The sequence below is a fragment of the Gracilinanus agilis genome, chromosome X, assembly GCF_016433145.1.
Source record: "Gracilinanus agilis isolate LMUSP501 chromosome X, AgileGrace, whole genome shotgun sequence".
In the NCBI taxonomy this organism is placed as follows: Eukaryota; Metazoa; Chordata; class Mammalia; order Didelphimorphia; family Didelphidae; genus Gracilinanus; species Gracilinanus agilis.
Window position 1 is genome coordinate 78512066 of NC_058136.1, and position 27550 is coordinate 78539615.

The 27550-nt window shown below is 31.6% G+C and overlaps 1 protein-coding gene across 1 annotated transcript in view; it reads left to right on the forward strand.

The window, feature by feature from the left end:
* The window catches only part of LOC123253802 (THO complex subunit 2-like), a 77338-nt gene that overhangs the window by 14806 nt on the left and 34982 nt on the right, over nucleotides 1–27550 (forward strand). The window contains 13 exon segments of the mRNA XM_044682938.1: nucleotides 1075–1196; nucleotides 2241–2374; nucleotides 5753–5919; nucleotides 8461–8553; nucleotides 10023–10084; nucleotides 11352–11388; nucleotides 11462–11634; nucleotides 13806–14001; nucleotides 14824–14865; nucleotides 16377–16507; nucleotides 16614–16715; nucleotides 22948–23032; nucleotides 23977–24070. Of these exon segments, the coding sequence (XP_044538873.1) occupies nucleotides 1075–1196; nucleotides 2241–2374; nucleotides 5753–5919; nucleotides 8461–8553; nucleotides 10023–10084; nucleotides 11352–11388; nucleotides 11462–11634; nucleotides 13806–14001; nucleotides 14824–14865; nucleotides 16377–16507; nucleotides 16614–16715; nucleotides 22948–23032; nucleotides 23977–24070 (1438 nt within the window).

Below are 27550 nucleotides of genomic sequence, written 5' to 3' on the forward strand. Positions count from 1 at the left end.
TTTTTATTGCCTATCCCTCATTATTTTCCTCATCTCTACTTCCTGACTTCTTCAAATCTTTGCCAGTCCCTGTTCCATCTTCTATAACTCTAGTTACAAATTACTATACTTATAGTACATTTCCCTTATTGATTATTTCCTGTGAACATGTTATTAAAGTAATTTTTAATTTTTTCAGCTGATTCTTAATAATTGTTAATTAGAGTACCTGAGTCATTGTGACCTAATTTAGGATTTTCTTGGCAAAGACACTGGTGTAGTTTGCTATTTCCTTCTCTACCCAGTTTTGCCAGTGAGGAAATGGTGCAAACAGAATTAAGTGATCTGCCTAGGGTTATACGAGCCAGATTTAAATCCAGGTATTCCTGACTCCAGACCATCTCCTTTACTACCTATTTGTCCCAGATTCCACATATAAATGGAATTTTTTATTTTAATTTTTGGAGATTTATTTTTATGTCTTTACATCTCCATTATTTTCTCAGTATAGTGCTTGGCATCTTCAATAGGACTTTTGTTGGTTGATTATCTGTTATTTGTCCTTTGTTTTCAAAAAGGACCAATGACTTCATGGTATGGAGGCTTGAATTGTAGTGATTTGGATGTTGTATAGTTTTTGGCTTTACTTTTTCTTCTAGTCATTCAAGTCTAGTGGCAAAAGAAAAGTTGGGATAACTGGTAATGGCTCGAGATGTGTATGATGACTGTGACCTCTTTGATGTGTGACTAGCTCGAATGTGTGTTTTAGTGATCTTCATGGCCATTGGAACAAATAGTTCTAATCCACCTTTTCCCTAGATAGATTTGAGGCCTGTTGGTAACCCTAAACCTGAGTTAGCCACAATCTGCTTAGATGGTTTACCAGAGCTACCCATGCTATAGTTTCTTAGAACTATAGAGCAAGGTTAGATGGGAAAAAAAGCACTTTTGCAAGTTAGCAACATTTTTTTTAGAAATTGTTTCTTGAATTAAAAAAAATTTTAATAGCTTATTTTGGGTAAGGCTAAATTGAATTGTTTTAAAAATATTTATAATGAAATAACTTGCTTTAACTACCCTTTTTTGTTGTTGTAGTATTTAGTTTCAGAAACAACTTTAAAAGAGCGCTTGGAACCAGAAACATTGGAATCATTAGGACTTATTAAACAATCCCAGCAGTTTAATCAGAAATCTGTTAAAATCAAGACAAAACTCTTGTATGTACATTTGTTTCAAGCTATAAATTAAGTAACTAATATAATTAATATTTTTTGTTACTGTTTTATATTTTCTTTTAGAGATAAAACTACTATTTCTCCCCTAGCTTTTGAAAAACAATTTTGTCAGCCATAACATAACATTGAATGTTTATCAAAGAATGTAAGATTAGTCATAATTTAATATGCTGTTTTGTGTTTACTATTATTATAAAACATGTCTGTGCTCTTAATAGATTAGAAAAGGTAGCTTTTTTCCATGTTTTTTGACCAGTGACCGAAAAAGCTGCTTCTTTAGTAAGAAATAGTCTATTTCTGTATTTCTAAGTTTCTATAATTAAACATAGCAAACTTATATAGTAATTATATTATAATTTTTTATTAGAAGCATTTGAATGCATCTATGAAATAACATTTTAAATAATGGCTAGCGCATATATGTGTGTATATATATATACACACAGTCCTTTAATGTTTACAAAACACTTTACATGTTAGTTAAGCATTTACTATGCAGAACACTGGAGATATAAATAGAAAAATAAGATATTGCTCTCATGGAGTTCACATTCTAGTAACCTCCAATGGAAAGGTCTTGGGATCCTTAGGATACAGCAGTAAATCTTACGATGATGCATCTTTAAATTCATTTCTACTGTTAAAATCCTTTGATAATGGAGAGTACTTTGGAGGCAAAGCCCCAATGGTTTGGGGTATGTTGCCATTACTAAGATACTTGATTTTCAGTCTGTAAAGGGAGGAATCTTTCTCACAGTGATTACTCCTTTGCTATTTTACCTGACTTACCTTACCTGTTTGGGTCTGAATATTCTTTCCCTGAATAATAGATGATGGAGGTGGACTGAAACTATTATTGGCAAGGTTATTTGATTCAGGGTCTTGTGTTGTTTCTGTTTGCATGTCATGGGGTAAATATTGAAGGTAATGGTAATGATTTATTATATTAGTTAATTACATTAAGGATCATCCTTGTTTTTTAAAAAACCTTTTCATTGTATACCCATTATGTTTATTTAATTTCAGTTATAAGCAACAAAAATTCAATTTACTAAGAGAAGAGAATGAAGGTTATGCAAAGTTGATTGCTGAACTGGGTCAAGATTTATCTGGACATATTACTAGTGACTTGATCTTGGAAAATATAAAGTCTTTAATAGGTAAGGAGAATTTATGTTAACTTTTGGTTTTTATTAATGAATACAAATGAATGAATGCTATGTTTTATTTATAAAAGCATCTAACATTTCCCTGACAAATCCCTATTTTATGAACTGATTAATATTTGATTTTTTTGTTTATAACATGGGCATATATATTTCCAAAGAAAAAAACAAACCACAGAAACTTGAAGTTTAAACTGGATGAGAGACTTTATTTTATCCATGAACTAACCAGAGCTTAGTGTGCCTCATTTCCAGAAAGTTGGATACTAGGCAGTAGATTTTTTTTTTGGCCATAGCAACAAAAGTTTACATCATTCAAGAAGGTAATGTTATAAAAAAAAAAATCAAATTGCATGTCAACTACGGGAGGGGGGAGATGGAGAGGAATGAAACACAAATCTTGTAACCATGTAAAAAAAATTATAAATTAACTAAACAAAATTTAAAAAAAAGTTAAAAATGTTAATGTTAAGTATTGCAAATGTAGTATAAATAATAACATAAAGTAGAACCACAGTTTATAAAAATATTTTTTTGGAAATGTGGGCTTATTATATGCTTCCACTTATATATTTATTTAATTTTCCTTCTTTGATTGACATCTTTTCTCAGTACATTCCTGGCCATTCATATCCTTGAAGTTTATTATGCTTATAAGTATCTTTTCATTTTTGGAAATTCACTCTCAACAAAATTTTGCACATTCATTGTACTATTTTTTCATAAACCTTTTATTGCACATATCAATTTAATATACATATTCCTAATATGTATTGGATTGTTCATTAAAATTTTCACATATTAAAACAAAAGTGGTCATCTCATTGTTTTTCTTTTATGTTAGGCAAGTATCCAAAAGAATCACAAAAACAAAAAAAGTTTGAGAAAAGTTAAATCATTTCATTCTTATTACCTGTCATCGTGCATCTCTTCTTTTTTATGGCTTAATTCTTTGAGAATGTTGTTTAAAACAGGGACCTTCCTCTTCTCTCACTATTCTTAAACTCTCAATGGCTGGTTTCCCACCTCACCATTTAAAACTCTTCTTTCTGAAATGACAAGAATCTCTTAATTATGCAATATCCATTAGCTTTTTTTAATCTTTTCTTGATTGTTAATCATCTGATCTTTATTTCTTTTAGGGAAACTTTTTTAAAGGAAAAAGTTTAAAAAACATTTTAGAGAATTCTTTTCAGCATATCACTCTTTCCTAGTTCTCCTGATGTTTTAGATAAAACTAAAATTGTATTGTCAGTTATTTCAATTGTGCCCAACCTTTGTGACCCCATTTGTAGTTTTATTGATAGAGATCCTGGAGTGATTTGCTATTTATTTTACAGACTCTATTCATGTTACAGATGAGGAAACTGAGGGAATTGTAACATGATTAGTAGATGTCTGAGGCTAGAAGATGAGTATTCCTGACTCCACACCTGGTGTTCTTTCCGCTGTTGCCCTAGGCCAAAATACTTGGCTAAATTTTTAATATTGTTTATTCTTCTAATTCGTTAATTAGCAATGGTCTGTCATATAACTTCTAAAATTCTATTCAGGTTCTTAATATCTTTTATTATCTTTTGGTTAGTTTTGTCTAAATGTTAAAAGGTTTATATTATGATTCTTAATTGTCATGTTTTTACCTCACAATCAATTTTAAAATTATTTGTGAAGCATTTAAATTCTTTATTACCGAGTTCTGTCTACTTTCCAAAACAGTTCCCTTTTTGGGCATTTTCTTTGGCTCTTCCTTGTGTTCTTCCTCATATCTAAATGTTGGCTTTCTTGGCTTCACCATCTACAGAAAGCTCTTCCTAGATTCTCTTAATTTTAATGCTTTCCCTATGTTATTTATCTATTTCCTACTTATTTTTGTTGGTTCACATTTGTTTTCTTGTTGCCTCTTCTATTTACCCCTGAGCACTTTGAGGCAGGGTACTGTTTTTTGCCTTTGTGTTACCATTTTTTATTTTATTTTTTTATTTTTAACCCTTGTACTTCGGTGTATTGTCTCATAGGTGGAAGATTGGTAAAGGTGGGCAATGGGGGTCAAGTGACTTGCCCAGGGTCACACAGCTGGGGAAGTGGCTGAGGCCGGGTTTGAACCTAGGACCTCCTGTCTCTAGGCCTGACTCTCACTCCACTGAGCTACCCAGCTGCCCCGTGTGTTACCATTTTTGAAAAAAATCCTTACCTTATATCTTGGAGCCAATATTGGCTTTAAGGCTAGAAGAGTGGTAAGGGCTAGGCAATGGGGGTTAAGTGACTTTTCCAGGGACACACAGCTAGGAAGTGTCTGAGGCTAGATTTGAACCTAGAACCTCCCATCTCTAGGCTTGACTCTTAATCCACTGACCCACCCAGCTGACCCCTGTGTTTTTGTTTTTTTTTTAGTTCAACATCCAACCCATAAAGGAGATCCTTAAAATTGTTTGACTATTCATGTAAATGACTCTTTTATATCATATATTACATATATTTAGATTAATTAATTGGATAAGCCCTTTAAGCATAATGGAATTTATCTGTTCCTGAATCATGTGTATTTTGACTATTATCTTGTCTAATATTATTTCTATCCTTATTTTTTGAGCTTATCTAAAATGTTAATAAATTTTGCTTAAGTTAAAAAAAAACCTCTTATCTTCCGTCTTAGAATCAGTACTGTGTAATATAGATAGAAGATGGAAGAATGAGAAGTACTAGATAATAGAGGTTAAGTGACTTGCCCAGGTCAAACAGCAAGGAAGTATCTGAGATCAGATTTGAACCCAAGTTCTTCTGTCTCTGTTTCTCAAAATGCTATATATTTGTTTTGATATTGTTTCCTTTAATAGATTATGAAGAAGGCATAGATTGTGTATTGCCACTTTCTATATGTTTTTTGATTGATCATCAGAAATAAGGTGTCAGTTTTAGATGTATTGAGAATAAATTTATCACCTTAAGTTTTAGAGTTAATCTGCTTTGTGCTTCTTTTCTTATTCCTTTTTGTCCTCTTGTGTGCTTTAAAAAAAATACATCATTTATCCTCTTTTGAGAACAAAATAATGTTGACAAAATATTGAAGTTGAGATTTAGGAATTTATTTGGAGTAGTTGACACTAAAAGGTCTCCTTTGGTGAAGAATACTAGGAAAATGAATAATGTGTTCCTAAGCTGAGGAAAAGGCAACAGTATGAAATTTATCTGTGATTCTGTCCAATATCATTTTATTCTGATGCAAAGTTTGAGACTCCTTCGGATAAGAATCATCCCTAACATAATTTTAATGAAAAATAGTCATGTATTTTTGTAAAATTGTAATGTCACAAACGTAAAAATATTAAATGAAAATAGTTAAAAGTTTTTCTTTTTATGTTTTTTATATTATAGGATGCTTTAATTTGGACCCCAACAGAGTTTTGGATATCATATTAGAAGTTTATGAATGCAGGCCAGAATATGATGAATTCTTTGTGTCTTTAATCCAATCTTACATGTATTTATGTGAACCTGAAACACTCTGTCATATTCTTGGGTTCCGATTCAAGTTTTACCAGGTAGTTTTTCTGTATGACATTTATAAATAATCACTAATTTTTTTTCCATTTTATTCACATAATTATGTATATTATAAATATTTTCTTCTATATGATAAATTAAATAATAAAATATTCTGACACATATACATTGTTACATTTCTATTCTTAAAAGTATTGACCTTAAATTTAATGAGTATCTCATAATTTGTATTTAGAATTTTATGCCAAGTTTTATTAAATTAATGATAGAAAACATTAGATAAAAATGTATCAACCACAATACAAAAATTATTTTATTTTTAATTCCTAATCTTTTTCTGACCTATGTTCCCCTTGAGAAGGCAAGGTCAAAGAAATCATTAGCTTTGCTTGTCCTTACACATTCTCCTCCTTTGGGGAGCCTGAATCCTGTTTTTTTTTTTTTTTCCCCAAAGTAATTTGCTTTTTGTTTGATCTTGTGCTTTCATTGGTGTTGGAAATGTTTTGAAAGAAAATTAAGCCTTTGTTTAGAAGTACATAGAGTTCCCTAGGATTACAAAAGAATGAATGAAAAACAAGATAATAAATATTATATAATTTCATTAGAAGATCAGAGAGTATAAATAAAGACAAAAGAAATTTGATCTTCATTTAATAGATATTTGGGTTATCTCAGAGGTAGAATACTCATTTTGCTCGGTTCAAAACTTGGAAGTCACTTCTTGTTTTCCTCCATTTCTTTATCTGGAAAATGAGCTGGAGGATGACCAAATGGGTCATGAGGAGTTAAAGATATGACAAAAATGACTGAACAACAGTAGATGTTTATGTAACTCCTGAATGTTTTTGGATCTAGTAGAGATGTGATTATATTTGACATGAAGATTAATTTAGATTTTCATTATACTTTGCCAGTTAAATTAGCTTTTCACTCCATATTTGTCACCTTTTTTTCTATACTACTCTTTCAGTGACTTAATTGGTTATGAGTTTAATTGACTTATTCCAGTTCTATTTCTTGCTCATGTCACCAGTGAACTCATGTTTTCTTTTAAGACAATTCGAACATAATTATCTTTCTTCCTAAACCCATAACTTTTCCAAACATCTTTATTTTGAAGGCATCCAATTGGTGCTTTTTTTTTTCTAGCTATAGGGGCTCTATGTAATGTTAGGATTAAGTATGAACTCATTTTTTCTATCTTTCTGGCCTCATTAGACTTTCTATCTATTACTTTCTATCTTCAACTTTATTATCAATCCAAATTGGCCTTTTTTCTGTTCCTTGAAAGTAATAGTGGTTCCAAGTCAAAAGAGCAGTAAGAGCTAGGCCATGGGGATTAAGTGACTTGCCCAGGGTCAAATAGCTAAAAAAAGCTAGGTAATTTTAAGAGACTTTCTTAGGGCTTACAGCTAGGAATGCGAGAGGTCAAATTTCAACCCAGATCCTCCTTACGCTAGGCCTGGTATTGCATTCAGTGAGCTATCTACTTGCCCCTATATTACCTAGCTTCCCCTCTTTCTAGTTCTCCTTTTTTAAGGGAATAAAAAGAGGACAAAAACTTCAGAAAAACTGCTCACGTTCTTTTGAAAATATGAGTCCCATGCTCATTTTTGCAAAGGAGTTAGGGAAGTGTCTTCTCAGAGTTTTTCTATGTGGCCATGTTTATTACTTGCTACTTTGTATAATTTTTAGAATTCATTTTTGTTTTTTGTTTACAAGGTTTTGGTCATCGTGGATATTGGTTTTTTCCCTCCTTATTTTATTCAATGTTATTTTATGTTTTTCCATGGTTACCAGTAAAAATCTTGTTTTTTGCAGCACAGTATTTAATTTATGTACTAGAATTTTCTAAACTGAGGTGGCTGTTTAATTTGTTCCAGTTCTTTAATGCTGAAGGCTATACATATTTTATGTATATAGGAGAAATCTCCCTAATAGGAGATTCATTTAGAGAAAGGTTGTAGATATTTTACTTTCCATAAGTCCAAGTTATTTTCCAAAATATTTTACTTTTACAACTTCATCAGTAGTTTGTAATTTTTCAGTCTATTCCTCCCTAACAAATGATCTTTTACTCTTAACTCTGGTGTGCCCTTAACTCTTACATCTTCTCAACAGAGACCAAATTACTGTTATGGTTTGGAGAATCTTTTGGCTTCTTTCCTTCTTTCTTAAGACAACTTCTGTGTAGCAGTTGAACTTCTAAGAAATTCTGACTAGATTTTTTTGTTTTATTCTTATTTTTACTTTCATATATTTTTGTCACATTTGAATGTGTCAGATTAGAGTCGTTATTATTGCAAACAGTATCATCTTTTTTATTTTTTTAATCTTCTCATCTGTATACTTCAAATATGGCATTGATTTTGAGTTTTGCTATAACCAGTAGGTGAACTTATAGTATTCAAAGATTTATCCTATTAATAGCTAGTAATTTCCTTTCTGTTAAGACTTCGTTAATTTCATTGAAATTTTAAAAAAATTTATTGGGTTTTTATTTCAATACCAGTTGTTTTGATATTATTAGTAATATATTTGTCTCTTTACTTGTTTTCTTTATTTTGCTTTATTTTTAGGATCCAAATGGAGAAACTCCATCATCTTTGTATAGAGTTGCAGCAGTACTGCTACAACATAATCTTACAGATTTAGAGGATCTTTATGTACATGTAAGTTAAGAATATTGCTGATGTATAAATATTACTTGTTTGCAAATTATGAAACTTGAGGAACAAAATACTTATTTAGTATTTATATAGTATGTGTCTTACACATATTATTTCATTTGAGCATCACAATAGTCCCGGGAGGTAGGTTCTATTTTTATCCTCATTTTATAGATGAGTAAATTAGAGCAAACAAAAGTTAAATGACTTTGTTCAGAGTCTCAGATGGGACTTCCGGCCAGATTTGAACTGAAGTGGTCCTTTCTTTATCCATTGCCCATCTACCTGCCTTCATACAAAAAACTTTTTCTTGAAAAAGATAATCATATTGAGAGTCAATATATGCTTAAGTATGCCAAGACAATGAAAAAAAACAAACCCTTTTTGCTGGAAGTTTCTCAGTATGCTTAAGCTATTTAATAGACTTCTTAGGTTAGATTTTTTTTTTTAACATTTAAATTGAAAATTAGTACAGTAAAAAAAAGAGTAATAGCTTTGTATATTTTATTTTTTTAATTGATGCACCTTTTTTTTCATCATCATCTCTTCCTCTTTCAGAGACAGGAGGTTCTGGGTTCAAATTTGGCTTCAGGCACTTTCTGATTTGTCACTGGAAAGTCACTTAATATCCATTGCATATTCCTTACTGCCTTTTTTACTTAGAACCAATTGTATTAATTCTAAGTCAGAGGGTAAAAGTTTTAAACAATGTAATTGGGAAATAGCTAATTAAATAAAAAAGAAAAATATAATACAACATAGATTTGTGATTTTTTTAAACTCAACATGAAGCCAGTAGAGATATGTTTCTGTTTGAGTTTGCTAACAATAATATACTATTACTTGTTCAGCCATTCCCCAGTTGATGGGTATCTCATAATTTCTAGTACTATGCCACCATAAAAAGAGGTGCTATAAATATTTTTTTTGTGTGTAGGTCCTTTTCCTAAAAAAATTTTTTTTTGAATATAGATCTGTAAGTGGTATTTCTGCATCAGAAAACTTTTTTAATTATTTGGCCTTTTGATCTAATTACCAGTTCTCTTTCTAACTTTTTGCGAGTCTTTTCAGAAATGACTTTAGTGTGCATTCTAAAATTTTCAAAGAATTGAAGACATTGGGCACAATTTCTGATTTGGACACATGTGCCTGCTATTTGAGTTTCTAGGTTTTATGGTGTACATTTGGTGGTTATGGAAACCTATGATCGTGAGTGCTTTCTGACTATTTAAAGTTAGCAGGGATAGTTCTTGACTTGAAATAATGTCTAAATAAGCAAGTTGTTCAGTTTCAGTCATGTGATCTCATTTGGCAGAGATATTGGAGTGGTTTTGATGTTTTCTTCTATTTTACAGTTGAGGGAACTGCAGCAAATAGATTTGCCCATGGTCAGATAGCCAGTGTTTGTGGCCAAATTTGAACTCAGAATGAGAGGTTCTCTTGACTCTAAGCCTGCCATTGCTTATTTTTAGCTTCTTCTATGAGGTGAAGCTGGTCTTGAAGAATATAAAAGAATTGTGGAAGCTAATAATAGGTTGAAAACAATAGAGATGTTAACTTTCATTTCATTATATCTGTTACATTTTATTTCATTATAAAAGATGTGAAAGTAAAATAGTTTGCTCATGTGTGCTGATTTTCTTAATCAGCAACTGACTTATTTTTTTTTTTTTTTAAATTTTAAACCCTTGACTTCTGTGTATTGACTTATAGGTGGAAGATTGGTAAGGGTAGGCAATGGAGGTCAAGTGACTTGCCCAGGGTCACACAGCTGGGAAGTGTCTGAGGCCGGATTTGAACCTAGGACCTCCTGTCTCTAGGCCTGGCTCTCAATCCACTGAGCTACCCAGCTGCCCCCAACTTATTTTTAAGTGATTTACTCTCCAAAAATGATTTATTTTCTAAAAATACTTAAATAAAATGGTAGAACATTGAAGATTTATTTGTATTTCTAGTTTATATTATCTTGTTTTTCTGGAGCATTTTTATTTGAATATTTTCTTTTTAATCAAGAGCAGTTGATTTGGTTATTTGAAAGATACTTTTCTCAGAATTCTCAATGTAAAGTGGAAATAATACTTTTAATTTTAACAGTAATTTTTACTGATATCTTTTGTAAAATTTTCCTTAAACACTTTTTAGTTATCTCTTTTGGAGATCCATTACTTAGAGCAAATAATGTAATTTGTGAAAAAAAAAAGGTAAGAGGAAGAAGAGAGTTAACAAAACCCATCAATATATTAAAAGATTAAATCTGAATATATGCAGTGTTTCACACTAGTGGAGTTTAAAACTCCTAATATCTTTCTAAAATTTTAATTATTATTTGTATAGCACATGATAAAAATATCTAGTTCTTTGTCAGGTATGGAATCAAATAAATATTAATGTCATTTAACCAAAAATTATATATATTTCTATGAAAATGCATTAGTTGAGATTTAGATTTTAATACAATAATTTAGAATCATAGATCATATTTCAAAGAGGTTTATTATTTTGGTCTTCCACACATTGCTAAAATAAATATTTTCAATAAAATACAATTTTTATTAATTTATTTAATCTTTATCATAACAATTAGCAATTATGATTAGTGATGAGGCTAGTTTTATTAATTGGCCTTTAACCATGAGGGAGTTTACAAAACAGTGGGCCTGCTTTGAGAAGACCTGAGTTCAAGTAAGCCTTCTTTTATCTTTTAGCTTAGTTTCCTCAATTTTAAAATGGAATCTAAAATAGCACCTTTCTCACAATTGGTGAGGATTAAATGAAAAAATTTTGGAATTTTCTCTATACAGTGCTTGGCACACAATGGGTGCTAATATAGATGCTATAGTAATAGTAATTATTTAGAATGGGAACAGGGGATCCAAATCTAATTTTGTATTTTGCTTATGATTTTTTTTAGCCACATGATAACCAGAAACTTGGTTTATTGGAAGCATTATTAAAGATTGGTGATTGGCAACATGCTGAGAATATTATGGATCAGATGCCTCTCTTTTATGCTACTACACAGAAGACAATAGCTTTTGCCCTTTGTCAGCTTATCCATGTAACTATTGAACCTATATATCGAAGGTAAGTTAAAATTTAGCCTGTTAATTTTTCTGTTAAAGGAATTTGGGGTTTGTAAAGAAAATTCTAAATTGTTTCAGACAAATTTATTTTATTTTTAAAGTTTCATTTACAACTCAAATGTGAATAGCAGTTTTAAAAGTGTTATATTTTTAAATTTCTTTCCTTTCTAAAAAAATTCTGAACTTAACATCAAATAAAATAAGCTCTTCTATACACAGAATAAGATGAAAGTGAATGAAAATGTTTAGGTGATTCTTTTTTCCCTCGTTTTTCTTTGCTTTTTGGGCACTGGATGCTAAAATATTGTACAGCTCATTCAAACTAAATCAACCAGGTTTTATCATATGTCGGGAATGTAAGTATGAGCCAAAAAAACCCTCAAAAAACTAATTGCCCTCATATCCCTTATTTTCTAAAACATAAATGGGAACTTAAAAAGTAGAACTCCTGGCAATTTATCAAAATGGGAATTTTTACAGTGACTCACAAAGAAGAGATTTTTCGAAGTGTCAGTGTCATCCAGACATCTAGTAGTGGGAATGGGAATAGTTTAAGAGAATCATGATTGGAATCTCAATTTGGAGACAAATTGTAACAAATATACAAAAAAAAATAGCATTTTTTGGACATTAGTTATACTTGAGCTTAGTATCTTCATCGTCACTCCTTTGGATCGTGATTGGTCATTGTGCTGATTAATTTATCATAATTATTTTGTCTTAATGTTACTGTATAATTTGTTTTAATTATTTTACTTCACTTTATAAAACTTAAAGACTACAATTTAAAACTTCACCAACACTAACATTAAACCATCACCTCTCTGTTAAGAGGTGGGCAGCATATTTTAGCATGAGCTCTGGAATTTGGTCATTGAGTTAATCAAAATTCCTGGGTTTATTAAAATATTTTTTCATAGGGGGAAGCTGGGTTAGGGTCAGTGGTTTGAGAGCCAGGCCTAGAAATGGGAGGTCCTAGGTTCAAATTTGACCTCAGACACTTCCTAGCTGTGTGACCCTGGGTAAGTCATTTAACACAAAATTAAAATTGCCTAGCTCTTACCATGATTCTAAGACGGAAGGTAAGGTTTAAAAAAAAAAGATTAAAAAAAATATTTTTGTTATTAAATAATTTATTCTCCAGGTGCTGCATCAGTTCATTTAGGTCTTCTCATCTTTGAAACCATCTCTGTCATCATTTCTTATAGGACAAGGAGCTTTATTGTGGGTTGGCATGAGAAATTTAAATGGGAATTTTTTGGGAGTTTTTCAGAACCTGCAGACAATACGCAAAAGCCAGCAGACCACACAGAAAAAGTTTAGAAACTCTGAAATGCATAAAATATATGAAGAGTATTATACAATATCAGTGTATTTTATCTTTTAATAGCATAAACATATCCATTTTTTTTTTAAATTAAAATAAGCAAAAAGTTCAAGTTAGTGAAAAGAACATGAAAGTAGAAATGTGGAGCTATTTTTAAAAGTTTAGTAACTCATAAATGCATAAGATGTATGTATCGTTAAAAATACAAAATATAAGAAATTTGTTAAATTGAAGACATTTGAAGAGAATACAGGTAAATATTTACCCCATATTTTACAAAAAGGTTCTGTAAACACTTCATAATAGAAAAAATACAGATTTATTCTCTTGTATGAAGGGAGGACTAAAAAATTTTATATGGATTTGCCATGCCCCTAACCATGATGATGTGAAAGATACACCTGTATTCATATATGGGAGGACATTCTCTAGTTGATGGACTTTATTTACTTGTTTTCTCATACCCCTGCTAGCATTTGTCATTTACTCTTTGTTATCTTAATCAGTCTGATGTGTGTAAGCTTGTTTCAGTTATTTGTGAATTATAGCATTATTTCATATTGGGTTTTTTCCTCTTAAAGTTACCTGTTCATATAATTTAACTATTTGGATTTTACTGTTACCACATCTCTACTATATGTTCTTTTATTACATGAATTTCTCTTTACCCTCATCTTTTGTGGCAAAAATTAATACATAGATTGTGAGGAAAAAGCCATGTAAATTATTATAAATTCTTATCTTGAATTTGAGATTGCCAGCACACCATGATATTACATATTTGTATATGAAATAATTAGGAAATAGGCAAAGGTATTTATAGATATTCTTCTTATATTTTTTAGACTTGGAATACCTTTAGCTGCTAAAAAAAAATCAATTATTTTTTTGGAAAACAAAAGAGCACCAAAGCAAGTAGAGAATTTTGAAGACTTAAGAGAACAAGTATTCAGTATGCTCTCTCATCTTGGTCCTAATCTTTCTCATGATGCTATTTTATTTGCAAAAGTGGTACGCTTAGGAAAAGCATTTATGAAGGAGGTAAGTATGATTTGTATATTACATATAACACAGTTTCACTCAAAATTTTCTGTCATTATAGTATTTGTTATATATAATTAGATTGAGTGATAGATACAAAAAATAGATACATAGCTTTGAGTTAGCTATAATTTCTCCCATGCAGATCAACTTTTTAGTAGTTTTATACAAATAGCAATTGCTTCATTGATTGTACTTGTCTCCCCAACACCAAACCATTGGAATATTGTAGGAATTCTTTACAACCCTTCCTCTTTTAAAAAAGTTACATGGTATATTGCATTTTTTTCTTTCTACCTTAACATTTTTTTCTATTACATGTAGAAACTTTTAAATAAATATTTTCTTATATTTTGTGATTCAGATTCTCTCTCTTACTCTTGTCTGCTCTCATAGAAGAAGTAAATAGTCTGATAAAAGTTGTAGCAGTGCTGTCATGCAGTGCCTATTTCCATATTTTTCATGCTTTATATCTGACTGGATATTTGATGCACAATCCATGCTAAAGTTGGCCAGTTGTTTAAGCTTGAATTATAACTTGCATAGAGCTGAGCTGATAGGATGACTGAACCAATTTGATAAGCTTTCAGGAGAACAAGGCCAAATGGCTAAAAATAGGCAAACCATCTCAAATTAAAGCACAAATCCAAGCTCTTTTGCTCTTAGTATTTAAAAAAAAAACCAAAAAAACATCCAGCTACCAAAAAAAACCATGCCCCTGTATAATGTTTATAATTACATTTTAAATGAACATGTTTAAATGTTTTATTATATGAGCTTATTTGCACATTATTTATAGTTTAATATTTGTCTATTTTCTAGTTTCAGTCTGATGGAAGTAATGAAGAAGATAAAGAGAAGATGGTAAGCATATTGGCAATAAAAGTATCATTTTTAATTACATTGTAAACATAATATGAAAAGAAGCCTATTGTCTATATTTACTGAAATAAAATAGCATATAAGAAATAAAAAATGTTTATTTTAGAGTATTTAAGTTATGTTCAGAAAGGCTTGCATTCAAATTGTGCCTCATACCTATTTTTTTTTTTAAACCCTTAACTTTTGTGTGTTGGCTTCTAGGTGGAAGAGTGGCAAGGGTGGGCAATGGGGGTCAAGTGACTTGCCCAGGGTCACATAGCTGGGAAGTGTCTGAGGCCAGGTTTGAACCTAGGACCTCCCGTCTCTAGGTCTGACTCTCAATCCACTGAGCTACCCAGCTGCCCCCATACCTATTTCTTTTTGACTGAACCAGAAATACCTCTTTTTTCATTTTCCTTATTTGTAAAAATAGGACAGTTGTGCTAGCAGCATTTATGTCACAGAGTTTTTGTGTCATTCAAATGACATGACATACTTTTTAATTCTTTGATATATAACAATTTGGTTTTATAATTATTAACAATTATTGTTTTACACATAAAGGGTTTCATTAAATATAAGCATATTATTTTTATATGCCTTATAGAATCATATGACATTATAGCAAGTTGTATTCCTAAAATATGTAACTTTTTCAGTCAAGTACTTATTAAGCACCTATTTTGTTCCAAACAGTATGCTAGTCCCTAGGGATAGACAATAAACATTTTTGTGTGGGCCATTATGTTAAATTCTGGGAATACAAAAAAGAGATAAAAGACTATGCCTGCGCTCTTGAACTCACAATCTGAGACATCAGAAAGCTCCTATCTGCTTCTTCTAATTCTTTCTTTTTGGGAACAATCAACAGAAGTAAGTTACTGGAATTAAGAGGGATCAGGAAAGACTTCTTTTAGAAAATGGGATTTTAGTCAAGAACTTGAAAAGAGGTAGAGAAGCTAGGAGGAGAGAGTAAGAAGAGCTTCGTAGTCGTAGTGCATAGCAAGGATACACCAGGGTCTTGTTTGTAGAGCAGCTAGAAGGCCATTGCCAGTGAATGAAAGAGTATGTCTTGGGGAGTAAGGTATAAGAAGATAGAGAAGATAGAAAAGAGTAGGTTATATTCAGTTACGTGTTATGCATATGTAATATTTAAACATATGTCTGTCTGGTGAGAGTGGAACTCTTTTCTCATTGAAGTTGGAAGTACAAGGGGCTACTCATGTGCCTAATTCCATTACTGATTGACTTGCCTCAACTGTTTTCCCTTTCTTAGGTAGCCTGTTGGTTTTTCCCAATTTCTACTACCTTTCCACCTCCAGCATTTTCAGGGGGCAAATTATATTGTGCTATATTGACATGGTTTGCAATTTAGATCTTAAAAGTTCAAGCAGCCTATCATCCTCAGCCTTCTCAGTAATTATAAACTAACAGTGTAGCTTTTATTGATATTGTAAAGATTAATAATTATTTGACTACCATGTATTAAATGTGTCTAAATTTTTCTTTCCTAGGAGATTTTATTTAGTTGTTTGCTTAGTATTACTGACCAGGTCCTTCTTCCATCTCTTACTTTGATGGACTGTAATGCTTGTATGTCTGAAGAACTTTGGGGAATGTTCAAAACATTTCCTTATCAGTACAGGTAAAATTCAAAGCATTTTTTACATTTTTAAATTTACTTTTCTAAATGTCAGGTTTTGTATGCATGTTATACGAATTATGACTGTTTCTCTTCTTTCCTTTTTAAGGTATCGTTTATATGGCCAGTGGAAGAATGAAACTTATAATAGTCATCCACATTTAATAAAAGCTAAAGCCCAAACAATTGATAGAGCCAAATATATTATGAAGTAAGTACTTGCCTATTTTGTTATGTGATTTAAAGTAAAGAAGGGATGCAGTTAAATGTGAAAATTTAGGTTCTATTAGTTTAAAGATAAGAAATTCTGGGAATTTTCCCAAAAGATGACATTTCTAAAGTATGTATTTCTGTAATATGCAAAGTAATCTGAAAAGCTACTTGTGACATTTATCTGTTTTTGGTCTATAGGTAAATTACTAAAATAACCCAAGTATGGTCAAATTAATTTATTTTTTTAAGAGGCTGTTTATGGGGGCAACTGGGTGCTTCAGTGGTGTTTGAGAGCCAGACCTAGTGACAGGAGGTCCTGTATTCAAATTTGGCCTCATACACTTCCTACTTGTGTGACCCTGGGTAAATCACTTAACCACCATTGTTTACTTATTGCTCTTTTGCCTTGGAACCAGTATATACTATTGAATCTAAGATGGGAAAGATAATGGTTTAAAAAAACAAACCCAAAAGCTATCAATAAAAATTAAAAAAAAAAAAAAAAAAGGAAAACGTGCATATCCAAATCACACTTTGGGGAAGTATAAAAAAAACCTCTTTTACTTGGCATTTCAAGTTTAATAAAATAGAATGCTAAGAATTAATTATTTCTCACAAGCATAGTATGTTATAATTTGCTACCCCTATTTACCCTTTTTAGACTTAAGTTTCTATTGATAAAAACAGGTAATTGACTTAAATATCCAATAAAATGCCTTCTGGATCAATGTCTCTCTTCTATATTCTTTATCCTGAACTTCTTCAGGAGTCAGATTTTGAGATAACATCTCTAACTTTGTTATAATTATTCAGCATTTAAGTTCTGTTTCATATACATATTGTTAAAATTTGTTTTACATATTTAACTTTTTGGCAAAGTTTCTCTCACCCTCTGATTACTTCAAAATTTTCATTTATGACTTGATTCATCATATGAAATTGTCATTTAGTCATTTCCCAATTTATTGGTTTATACTTTCATTGTTTTGCTACTGTAAAAAGTACAAGTGAATATGAGAACTTTTTTTCCTGTTTTTGATTTCCTTGAGAATTCTGGATGTTTACCCTTTTGGAACTTCACTTTCATTGAAGTAACCACTAAAATGCCTTCTGGATTACTGTCCGTTTAATCTCAATCCACCTTTTTTGAGAGTCAAATTTAGGCATTTTTGTTACTTTTACTTTTTAATGTTTTGTCTTTATTTTATTTTAACATCAAATTTCCACATAAATTTTCCAAAGTTATGTTTCAGGTTGTTTTCTTCGTTTCTTGCTTCCCCACTCCTGTAGCTGACAAGCAATTCAATCTGGGATATACTTGTATTATCAAATTTTGCATTTCTATATCATTCTTTTTTTTTTTTAATTTTTTTTTTAAACCCTTAACTTCTGTGTATTGACTTATAGGTGGAAGAGTGGTAAGGGTAGGCAATGGGGGTCCAGTGACTTGCCCAGGGTCACACAGCTGGGAAGTGGCTGAGGCCGGATTTGAACCTAGGACCTCCCATCTCTAGGCTTGGCTCTCAATCCACTGAGCTACCCAGCTGCCCCCTCTATATCATTCATTTTTGTAAGTGAATAATCTTATAAAACCAGAACCCCAAATCATATACTCAAATAAACAAGTGATAAATCATATGTTTTCATCTGCATTTATACTCCACTCATTTTTTCTCTGGAGGTGGCTTACATTTTTCCATAAGTCCCTCAGCACTGTCCTCTGGGTCATTGTATTGCTGTAGTCTATCACATTTGATTGTCCTGTGATATAATGTTCTCCTGGTTCTTTTTGAAATCATCCTGTTTGTCATTCTTTATTATAGCACAATAGAATTCCATCATCACTATATAACACTTTGTTAGCCGTTCCCCAAATGAGAGACATCCTTTTAATTTCTAAATTTTTGACACCACAAAAAGCACAGCTGTAAATATTTTTGTACAAATAGGTCTTTAGTCATTTAAAAAAATTGCTTTGGGATATAGATCTAGTTGTGGTGTTGCTGAATCAGAAAATATAGATTCTTTTATAGCCTTGAGGGCATAATTTCAAATTCCCCTTCCAGTTGGTTGAATCAATTCACAACTCCACTAGCAATACATTAATGTCCCAATTTTGCCACATTCCCTCCAATAGTTATTATTTTTCTTTGGGTATGAGGAGGTACCTCAGAGTTGTTTTAATTTGTATTTCTCTAATCAGGAGGGGTTTAGAACATTTTTTATATGATTATTGATAGCTTTGATTTTTTTCATCTGGGGAATGACTTGGATTCTTATAAATTTGACTTAGTTCTTTACGTATTTGTGAAATCAGATCTTATTATACAGATTTTTTCCCCTAATTTGTTGCTTTCCCTCTAAATTTGGTTGCATTGATTTTGTTTTTACAAATCCTTTTTAATTTATCAAAATTATTTTACATTTTGTAATGTTCTGTTTCTTGTTTGGTCCTAAATTCTTCCCTTCTTCATAGATCTGATAGCTAAACTGTTCTACATTTGCCTAATTTACTTATAATCACCCTTTTAAGTTTAAAGCATGTGCCATTTTGACACATCTTGGTATATGATGTGAGATATTGATCTAAACCTAATCTTTGCCATACTGTTTTTCAATTTTCCCAGCAGTTTTTGTCAAAATAGTGAGTTCTTATCCCCAAAACTGGGATCTTTGGGTTTATCAAATATTAGATTGCTGAGATAATTTACCTCTAGTTTATTCCATTGATCCACCCTTCTTCTGTTTGTTAGCCAGTACCAGGCAGTTTTGATAATTATAGCTTTATAGTACACTTTAGGATCTGGTACTGCTAAGCCATCATTCTTCATAATTTTTTTATTAGTTCCCTTGATATTTTTGCCCTTTTGTTCTTCTAATTGAATTTAAAACAGTTTTTTGGTAGTTTGATAGGTGTGGTACTGTATACATTTTTGTTACTTTAAAAACATGCTCATTCCAAAGTGGGTATTTGGTGGTACAGTTGATAGAATGTTCGTCCTGGTGTCAAGAAGACCTGAATTCAGATTTGGCCTCAGTTAACTACTTTGTGATTCTGGGAAAGTCATAGCCGGCCAAATCATCCTGTTTGCCTTAGTTCTCCCTTATCTGTAGAATTAATTGGAACAGGAAATGGCAAACCACTCAGAAATACACTATATGGAGTCATGAACAATTGAATATAACTGAAAAAGTACAAAAAATTTCAAATTCCATCCTAGAATCATTAGACAAATTCATAGTATATTATATATATGTGTGTGTGTATATATATATCTCTCTATATATCTATATATCTCCATCTTCTCATATCTTACCACTCCTTTATTATCTTTGCTGGTAGCAAGAGTTAAAGGACATAATATGTAGATTGCCAGATTGTTCATGCAGAACATTTCCTTATTGTTCCTGTTGTGAGAGAATACTAATATAAAACTAAAACCCCAAAATAAAAACATGTCAGTACAATAAAGTGAAAAACAATGTGTATATATATATCAGACTCTGTCAGTTATTTCTCTAGAAGTGGACATTTTTTTTCAGTATAAGTTCTTCAGAATTGTCTCAGATTGTTATATTACTGAGAGTATCTAAGTCTTTCACAGTTGATCGTTGTACTACACTGCTCTTAAGTGTACAACATTCTCCTGATTTTGCTTGCTTCACTCTCTACATCAGTCAATTTGGATCTTGACAGCTTTTTCTGAAATTATCCTGCTTGTTATTTGTTATAGTTCGATAGAATTCCTTCATAGACCATAATTTGTTCTAATTCCTTTCAGTTTTTTGTGGCTAAACTCCTTGAAAAAGGACATCTATAATAAGTTCCTTTACTTTTCTCATTCTTTTCATTCAGCAAAAATTGAAGCTTCCAAGTATATCAGTTTATTAATTCATGTATCCTGATTGCCTAACAAATAGGGACTAGGCTCCTTCCTTAGCTCAGGTCTGGACCCCAACTACAGAATGAGAGAGATTTGTCTACATTAAAGGCTATTTAATTAAAAGGAAGCAAAACAAAGCTAGATAATTTGATTTCTGTTTTGAGGAAAGCTTTGAGGAAAACTTTCCAAGTTGGGAGAGGGAGAAGTGAATAGGTGCAATTTCAGAAATCAGAAGTGTCCCATTACTCTCAAGTAAACAATCAAAAGATCATGGAAATGATCACTGATTGATCATTATTGGGAAAGTTTTTGGAAAAAGCATATTGGTTGCTTGAGATATACAATTGTGAGAAAATTCCTTACATCCATCTTAGGATCTGACTGTTTCTGGACAACGTAAAATTTAGGTTTGTGATAATTAGATTAAATCTAAAGATGGGTAGTGTAGACTTAAAAAGCCCCCTTTTCCCCCTTACAGGTTCTTCATTCAGAGCCTCTAAACAGCAAGGAGAGGTGATCCAGTTTCCCAGCCATTAAGGGCTAGATTCAAAAAATGAAATGAGGTTTTTTCCCAAATCCCATATTTGATTTAACTGTCTCAGAAGAGTATTTGGATTGAACCCATAATTCATTAGAAAATGAACAAAGCTGTAGAAATCAGTGTGATTCCCTCACTTCCAGTTAACCATTTACTAATCTTAATTCCTTCATTTGTTTCTTATAGTCTGACTTTTAACTTCATCATGCTAGTCAAATTGTTAATAGCGGTTTCTCTTTAAAATAAAAAAAAAGCTTCTGACAGAATTTATACAATGGCAGAAGAGTTGTATGGGCTAGGCTATTGAGGTTAACTAACTCTTTAGGGAACACAGGTAGGGTGTGTCTGAGGTCAGATTTAAACTAAGGATCTCCCCTCTCTAAGCCTAGTACTCTATACACTACACAATCTAGCTACCTCTAATGATCACTTAATAAACAAATATAGTGGCTTTTTCTTAATCCTGAATCACCTTGACCTCTCTAATGACTTCTGATAGTGTTGATCACTTTTTTCAGGCTTTTGAGGTACTCTCTTTTCTGTTCTTCCCTTTCTGACTTTTAATTTTCAGGACAGCCTCCTCCAGGTTATATCCTTTAATCCTAAAGTGTCCCTTATTTATTTCTCACTTTGCTCTGGTCATTTCTATGTGGATGATTTTTTAATTCTTTTCTGCCAGAATTCCTTTTGATCTCCAATCTCACATCTCCAGCTGCCTTTCAGGTATCTTAAATTCTGATTACCCAAATCAGAATCTTTCCCCTCAAATTCTTCCCTTTCCTTATCTTCCCTATTACTATCCTCTCATTCCCTCAGAATCACAATCCTCCCTTTTTTTCTGTATCAGCCCATCTTACTTTACTAAGCTTTCTTCTTCCTGTGTATGTATATTCCTTTTCATTACTCTACTTTAGATGTCTTGCATATCTTAAGTACCTTGCCTTTCTCAAGTATAGACATTGTAATTATTTCAAATTTCACCTTTCCAGGTATGAATGTACTAATTTAAGCCCTATCAAAATTCTTAAGTTTTCACTTTACTTTTCAATGCTTCTCTTGAATGTCAGATTTGCTCATCAGATTTTCTTTATAGCTTTGTGTTTTTGGTTGATTGCTTTACTTCATTAAATGTCAAATTTCCCCTTGTAGGGTTATGCTCAGTTTTTTTGGATATGCAATTCTAGATTGTAGTCCTACATCCTTTTTCCTTTTGGAATACCATATCCATGATTTCTGACTGTGGCCCCACGGTATTTAAATTATTTCATCCCAGATGCTTCTAGTAGTTTTTTCTTGGCTAAGGAGTTCTGGAATTTGGCTGTAATAGTCCTGGGGTGATTTGTTTTCTGGTGACTTTTCTTCTACTTTGCTTTTCTTAGCTTCCAGCATGCAACTTTTTTCAGACTTAATTTTCAGCATTGTGGGCTCTCAATCAGGTACTTGTTTGGAGGATGAGCTAAATGTACAAATAAAAGTGGGTTAATGACTTTTGCTCTGATAGAGCTTACATTCTAATGTCTGGCTTTGCTGTGATTATAGATTGGCACAGGAACTTTTCTTCTGTAATACTATATTTAATGTGGCAGAATTTAGTATCATAAAAATGCTTGCTATATTAAAAAATTATTTAGTAAAACAAACTTTCATTTTATGACAATGAGATAAAATCTTGGGAACAAGGTCTAGGTCAGTTTCAAGTAAATAGTCAAGAAAGCTAGTTTAATATATGTTGTTGATATTATTCATAAAAAATCATTAGAAAATAAACTAAAATGATGACATTCATGTGTCTTTTTTTCTTTCCATAGACGTCTTACAAAAGAAAATGTGAAGCCTTCTGGAAGACAGATTGGGAAGCTTAGCCACAGTAACCCAACTATTTTATTTGATTATGTATGTTGTGAATTTTTTTAATTTTTAAAAACAAAAGTTTAAAAACAATTTTGCTAATTGGATAGATGGCTAAGTACTTGTTGAGTGATTAGCAAAATAGTGGATAAAAATCTAGCCATAGAGCCAGAAAGTCATAGTTGATCAATTCAGAGTGTTCTAGCAACTGTCCACTACTTTTAAAGTTATGGAGAAGATACTGCCTAATGTTTTCTATTTCATTGGCATTATAGGTCCAGTTCATATCCTTATGCAAGATAACTTAATGAAAATTTTTTTTCAATATTGATATGTTTACTTAATGTATTATAGAAATTTTTTTTCAATATTGATATGTTTACTTAATGTATTATAGAAATGCCCTATTTTTGCATTAATGTGCAATGAATAGTTTAAAATGAATTATTTATTATAGTATTTTATTTAAAATAACACTGAAGAGTTATTGTGGCATATAATACTTAAAAAAAAAACCCTTATCTTCCATCTTAGAGGCAATACTGTGTACTGAAAGGCAAAAGAATGGTAAGAGCTAGGCAAATGGAATTAAGTGGCTTGTCCGTGAACCCAGGATCTTTGGTCTCTAGGCCTGGCTCTCAATAATCACCTGAGTCACCTAGTTGTGCATATGATATTTTTAAAATGAAATGAGAAACTCAACTTTTGATTACACTGAAAATACAGCATTTATTTTCCTATCAGAAAGTATTATGATAAAAATATAATTAAGCAATTTTGGGCTCATATGGAAAAATAATCTATTTTACTCTTTCAGAGATTATGGGGCAAATGCAAAGTTTTCTCTATTTTAAAATTACATTTAAACTAGTTTAAAATTGTATACTTCCTTTTGGCTTCATCCATATGGCATATTGTTGTGTATTGTAAAATATTTTAGATAGTTAGCTTAAAAATCAATAGCTTTTTTCTGGTTTTATGTTTTTCAGATTTTATCACAAGTACAAAAATATGATAACTTAATTACACCAGTAGTAGATGCTTTGAAATATCTAACTTCTTTGAATTATGATGTTTTGGCATGTATCCTTTCATTTATATTGAGAAAAGTTCAAAAATGCTGTAAAAAGATTTTTAATATTTATGAAACTTGTTTTGTGTATATGTACAAAAATTTTAAATTGCAACCTTTCTTTTAAATAGATTTAAGTGGAACACAGATACAAAGTTTTAAGAAATAGGTAGATTTCAGAAAATTTCTAGTATCGTTACAGCATTGGGATATAGCTGTTAAAAAAGTTAATCTTACATGAGTTAAAAGTTTGACTTAGGGGGGAGGCTGGGTAGCTCAGTGGATTGAGAGCCAGGCCTAGAGATGGGAGGTCCTAGGTTCAAATCTGGCCTCAGACACTTCCTAGCTGTGTGACCCTGGGCAAGTCACTTGACCCCCATTGCCTACCCTTACCACTCTTCTGCCTTGGAGCCAATACACAGTATTGACTCCAAGGCGGAAGGTAAGGGTTTAAAAAAAAAAAAAAAGTTTGACTTAGCTAAATGTTTGTAATATTATATTAAACTATATATAGAATTTGCTTTTTTTTTTTAACCCTTAACTTCTGTGTATTGGCTCCCAGGTAGAAAAGAGTGGTAAGGGTGGGCAATGGGGGTCAAGTGACCTGCCCAGGGTCACATAACTGGGAAGTGTCTGAGGCCAGATTTGAACCTTGGACCTCCTGTCTCTAGGCCTGACTCTCAAACCACTGAGCTACCCGGTTGTAGAATTTGCTTTTGAAGAATAAGTTTGTGAAATGTGTATTTGTGGATTTTAGAATTTTCTTTTGCATTCTTTGTGCTGGAATGTGTCTGTGTGTGTGTGTTAAGATAAGAATAAATTATAAGATCAAAGGGGCTCTTTTTAGATTAACTGATTACTCACTAGAGAGAGGAGGCAAGGCTGTTTACTTGTTACACTTCCAATTTCTCTGACAAAATTAGTAACTTTTGTATGAGAAATTTCAGTGCAAATATTGCTAAAAGTATGTGAAACTCAACATAATTAGGAAAATAAGAAATCTCCTAATTGGCCCTGATGAATTAAAATCAAATAGTATATATAAATTATAATCTTGGATATTTAAAGAACTAGCTGATGTGTCTTGAATCACTGTAGGTTACTAATATTTGAAAAATTATGAAAAATTGGAGTGGCACCACAAGATAGGAGAAAAGCAAATCTCCTATGTTTCAGTGAATAATAATATTTGGGTAAATTTTAGAATGGCTCTTAAAATTTTTTTTAATTCATAATTTAATTTTCCCGATTACAAGTAAAGATAATTTTTATTTATTTTTTGGTAATTTTGAGCTTTAGATTCACTCTCTTCTTCTACTCCTTCCTCTCTGAGATGGAAAACATACATTTATAGTCATGCAAAACATAATATTCTATATCAGTTGTGAAAGAAAATATAGAACAAAAAGTTAAATAAGAAAAAAAAATTTTTAAATCCTCTAATGTGCATATAATTTTGCATTCACATTCTACCAGTTCTTTCTCTGGGGTGGACAATATTTTTCATCATAAGTCTTCAGAATTGTATTGGATCAGAGTATTGCTCAGCTTAATTGCTATTTGTACAGTATTGTTGTTATTGTGTTCTCTCATTTTTGCTCATTTCACTTTGCATCAGCTTATGTCTTTCCAGATTGCATCCTGCACGTAGTATTATAGTTTTATTATCCCGGTTATATATTTTTTCAGACATTCCCCAACTATTGAGTATCCTCTTAATGTTCAATTCTTTGCTACTACAAAAAGAACTAGCAGAAATATTTTTCGCACATTTTTTGCCCCCTTTTTTTTCAATTATTTGAAAGACTTGATCTGATAATTATATTTTTGGGTCAAAGGAAACACATGGTTTTATAGCCCTTTGGGCGTATTTCCAGATCGCTCTCCAGAATGGTTGAACTAATAGTGCATTAGTGTACCAGTTTTCCCATATCTCCCTCAAATTTGTCATTTTCCTTTTCAATTATATAAACCAGTAGTTGTTTTAATTTGCATTTCTCTATTCAAATAACATTTTTGTTTTGCCTTGAATACTGTTTGAAAACTACCTACTAATGACGTGTTTATATATATTCAGTTCTTTATGTATTTGATAAATGAGAACTTCATTAGAGAAATTTGTTTTAATTTTTCTCCACACTTTTGATTACATATGTTTCTCTCTGTTTTTTCTCTCCTTTTTATCGTTTCTTTTTTTCCTTTCACCTTGTCCATCCTGAAAAGTATTTTGCTTCTGACCACTGACTCCCCCTTTTATCACCCCTTCTTTCCTTCCCTCCCCTTCTCATATCCCCTTCCTTTTCTACTTTCCTAGAGGGTAAGATAGCTTTTTATTTTTTTATTTATCTTTAATTAGTTAATTAAATTTTATTTTTTAGAAAAAATTTTTTCCATCGTTACATGATTCATGTTCTTAACTCTCTCCTCCCCAATTTCCTTCCCCCCTGCAGCCCTGTAGCTGATGCGCATTTCCACTGATTTCTTCATGTGTCATCCCTTCAAGACCTATTTCCATGTGTATTGATAGTTGTACTAGGGTGGTCATTTAGTGTCTACATCCCAAATCATGTCCGCAATTGTATATTCATCCTTCATTAAACCAGGTCATATGAGATGTTCAAATGCTTGCACCATTCTTCACCATTTTTTTCCATTATAAAAGCTATTTTATACTTCTTTTATGTAATATAATTTATCCTGTTTTACCTCTTCTTTCTCCTAGTGCATTCCTTTTCTTACTTTTAATTTTAAATAATTTATCTTATCACATTTAATTGATACCAATGCCTTCAAGCCAAACATTCTCTTAACTGCCCTATTGTGTAGCATATTCCCATATAGAAATATAAACAGTTTTGTCTAATTTACTTTGCTGTTAACTTTTTATGCTAGTCTTTTGCTTGAGAATCAGTTTTTCCTTTTCAGCTCTGGTCTTTTTATCAGGAAAACTTGAAAGTCCTCTATTTGATTGAATATCCATTTTACTTCTTAATTCCAAAGGGTTTTTTACTCAGTTTTACTAGTTAGGTAATTCTTAGTAATCCTAGCTCATTTTCCTTCTGAAATACCGCATACCCATCTGTCCTTTAATGCAGATGCTATCCTTACTGTGGTTTCATTCGTTTTTTGAAAAAAAAAAAGCTTTTGTCCTAGAATTGTATTATTTCTAAGGCAGAAGAGTGGTATATGTTCAGTGTCAAACAAATAGGAAATATCTTAGTCTAGATACTCAGGAACTCCTGTTTCTTGGCCTGACCCTCTAGGCACTGATCCCTGAATTGTTTCTTAAAAATTATTTTTTCTTAAAATTCTCTTCCCCCCAATCTTCTGTAAAAATTTTTGCTATTCATTTTCTAACATTTTATGATCTCGGTTTACAGAGTAAGCTATTTTGTTATCCCTGATTTCTCAAAAGGTGCTTTCCATTTCCCTCAGCAGTTTTTGCTGACAACCACCACCATTATTTAAAAACTTCAGTGGGCCAGGTACTT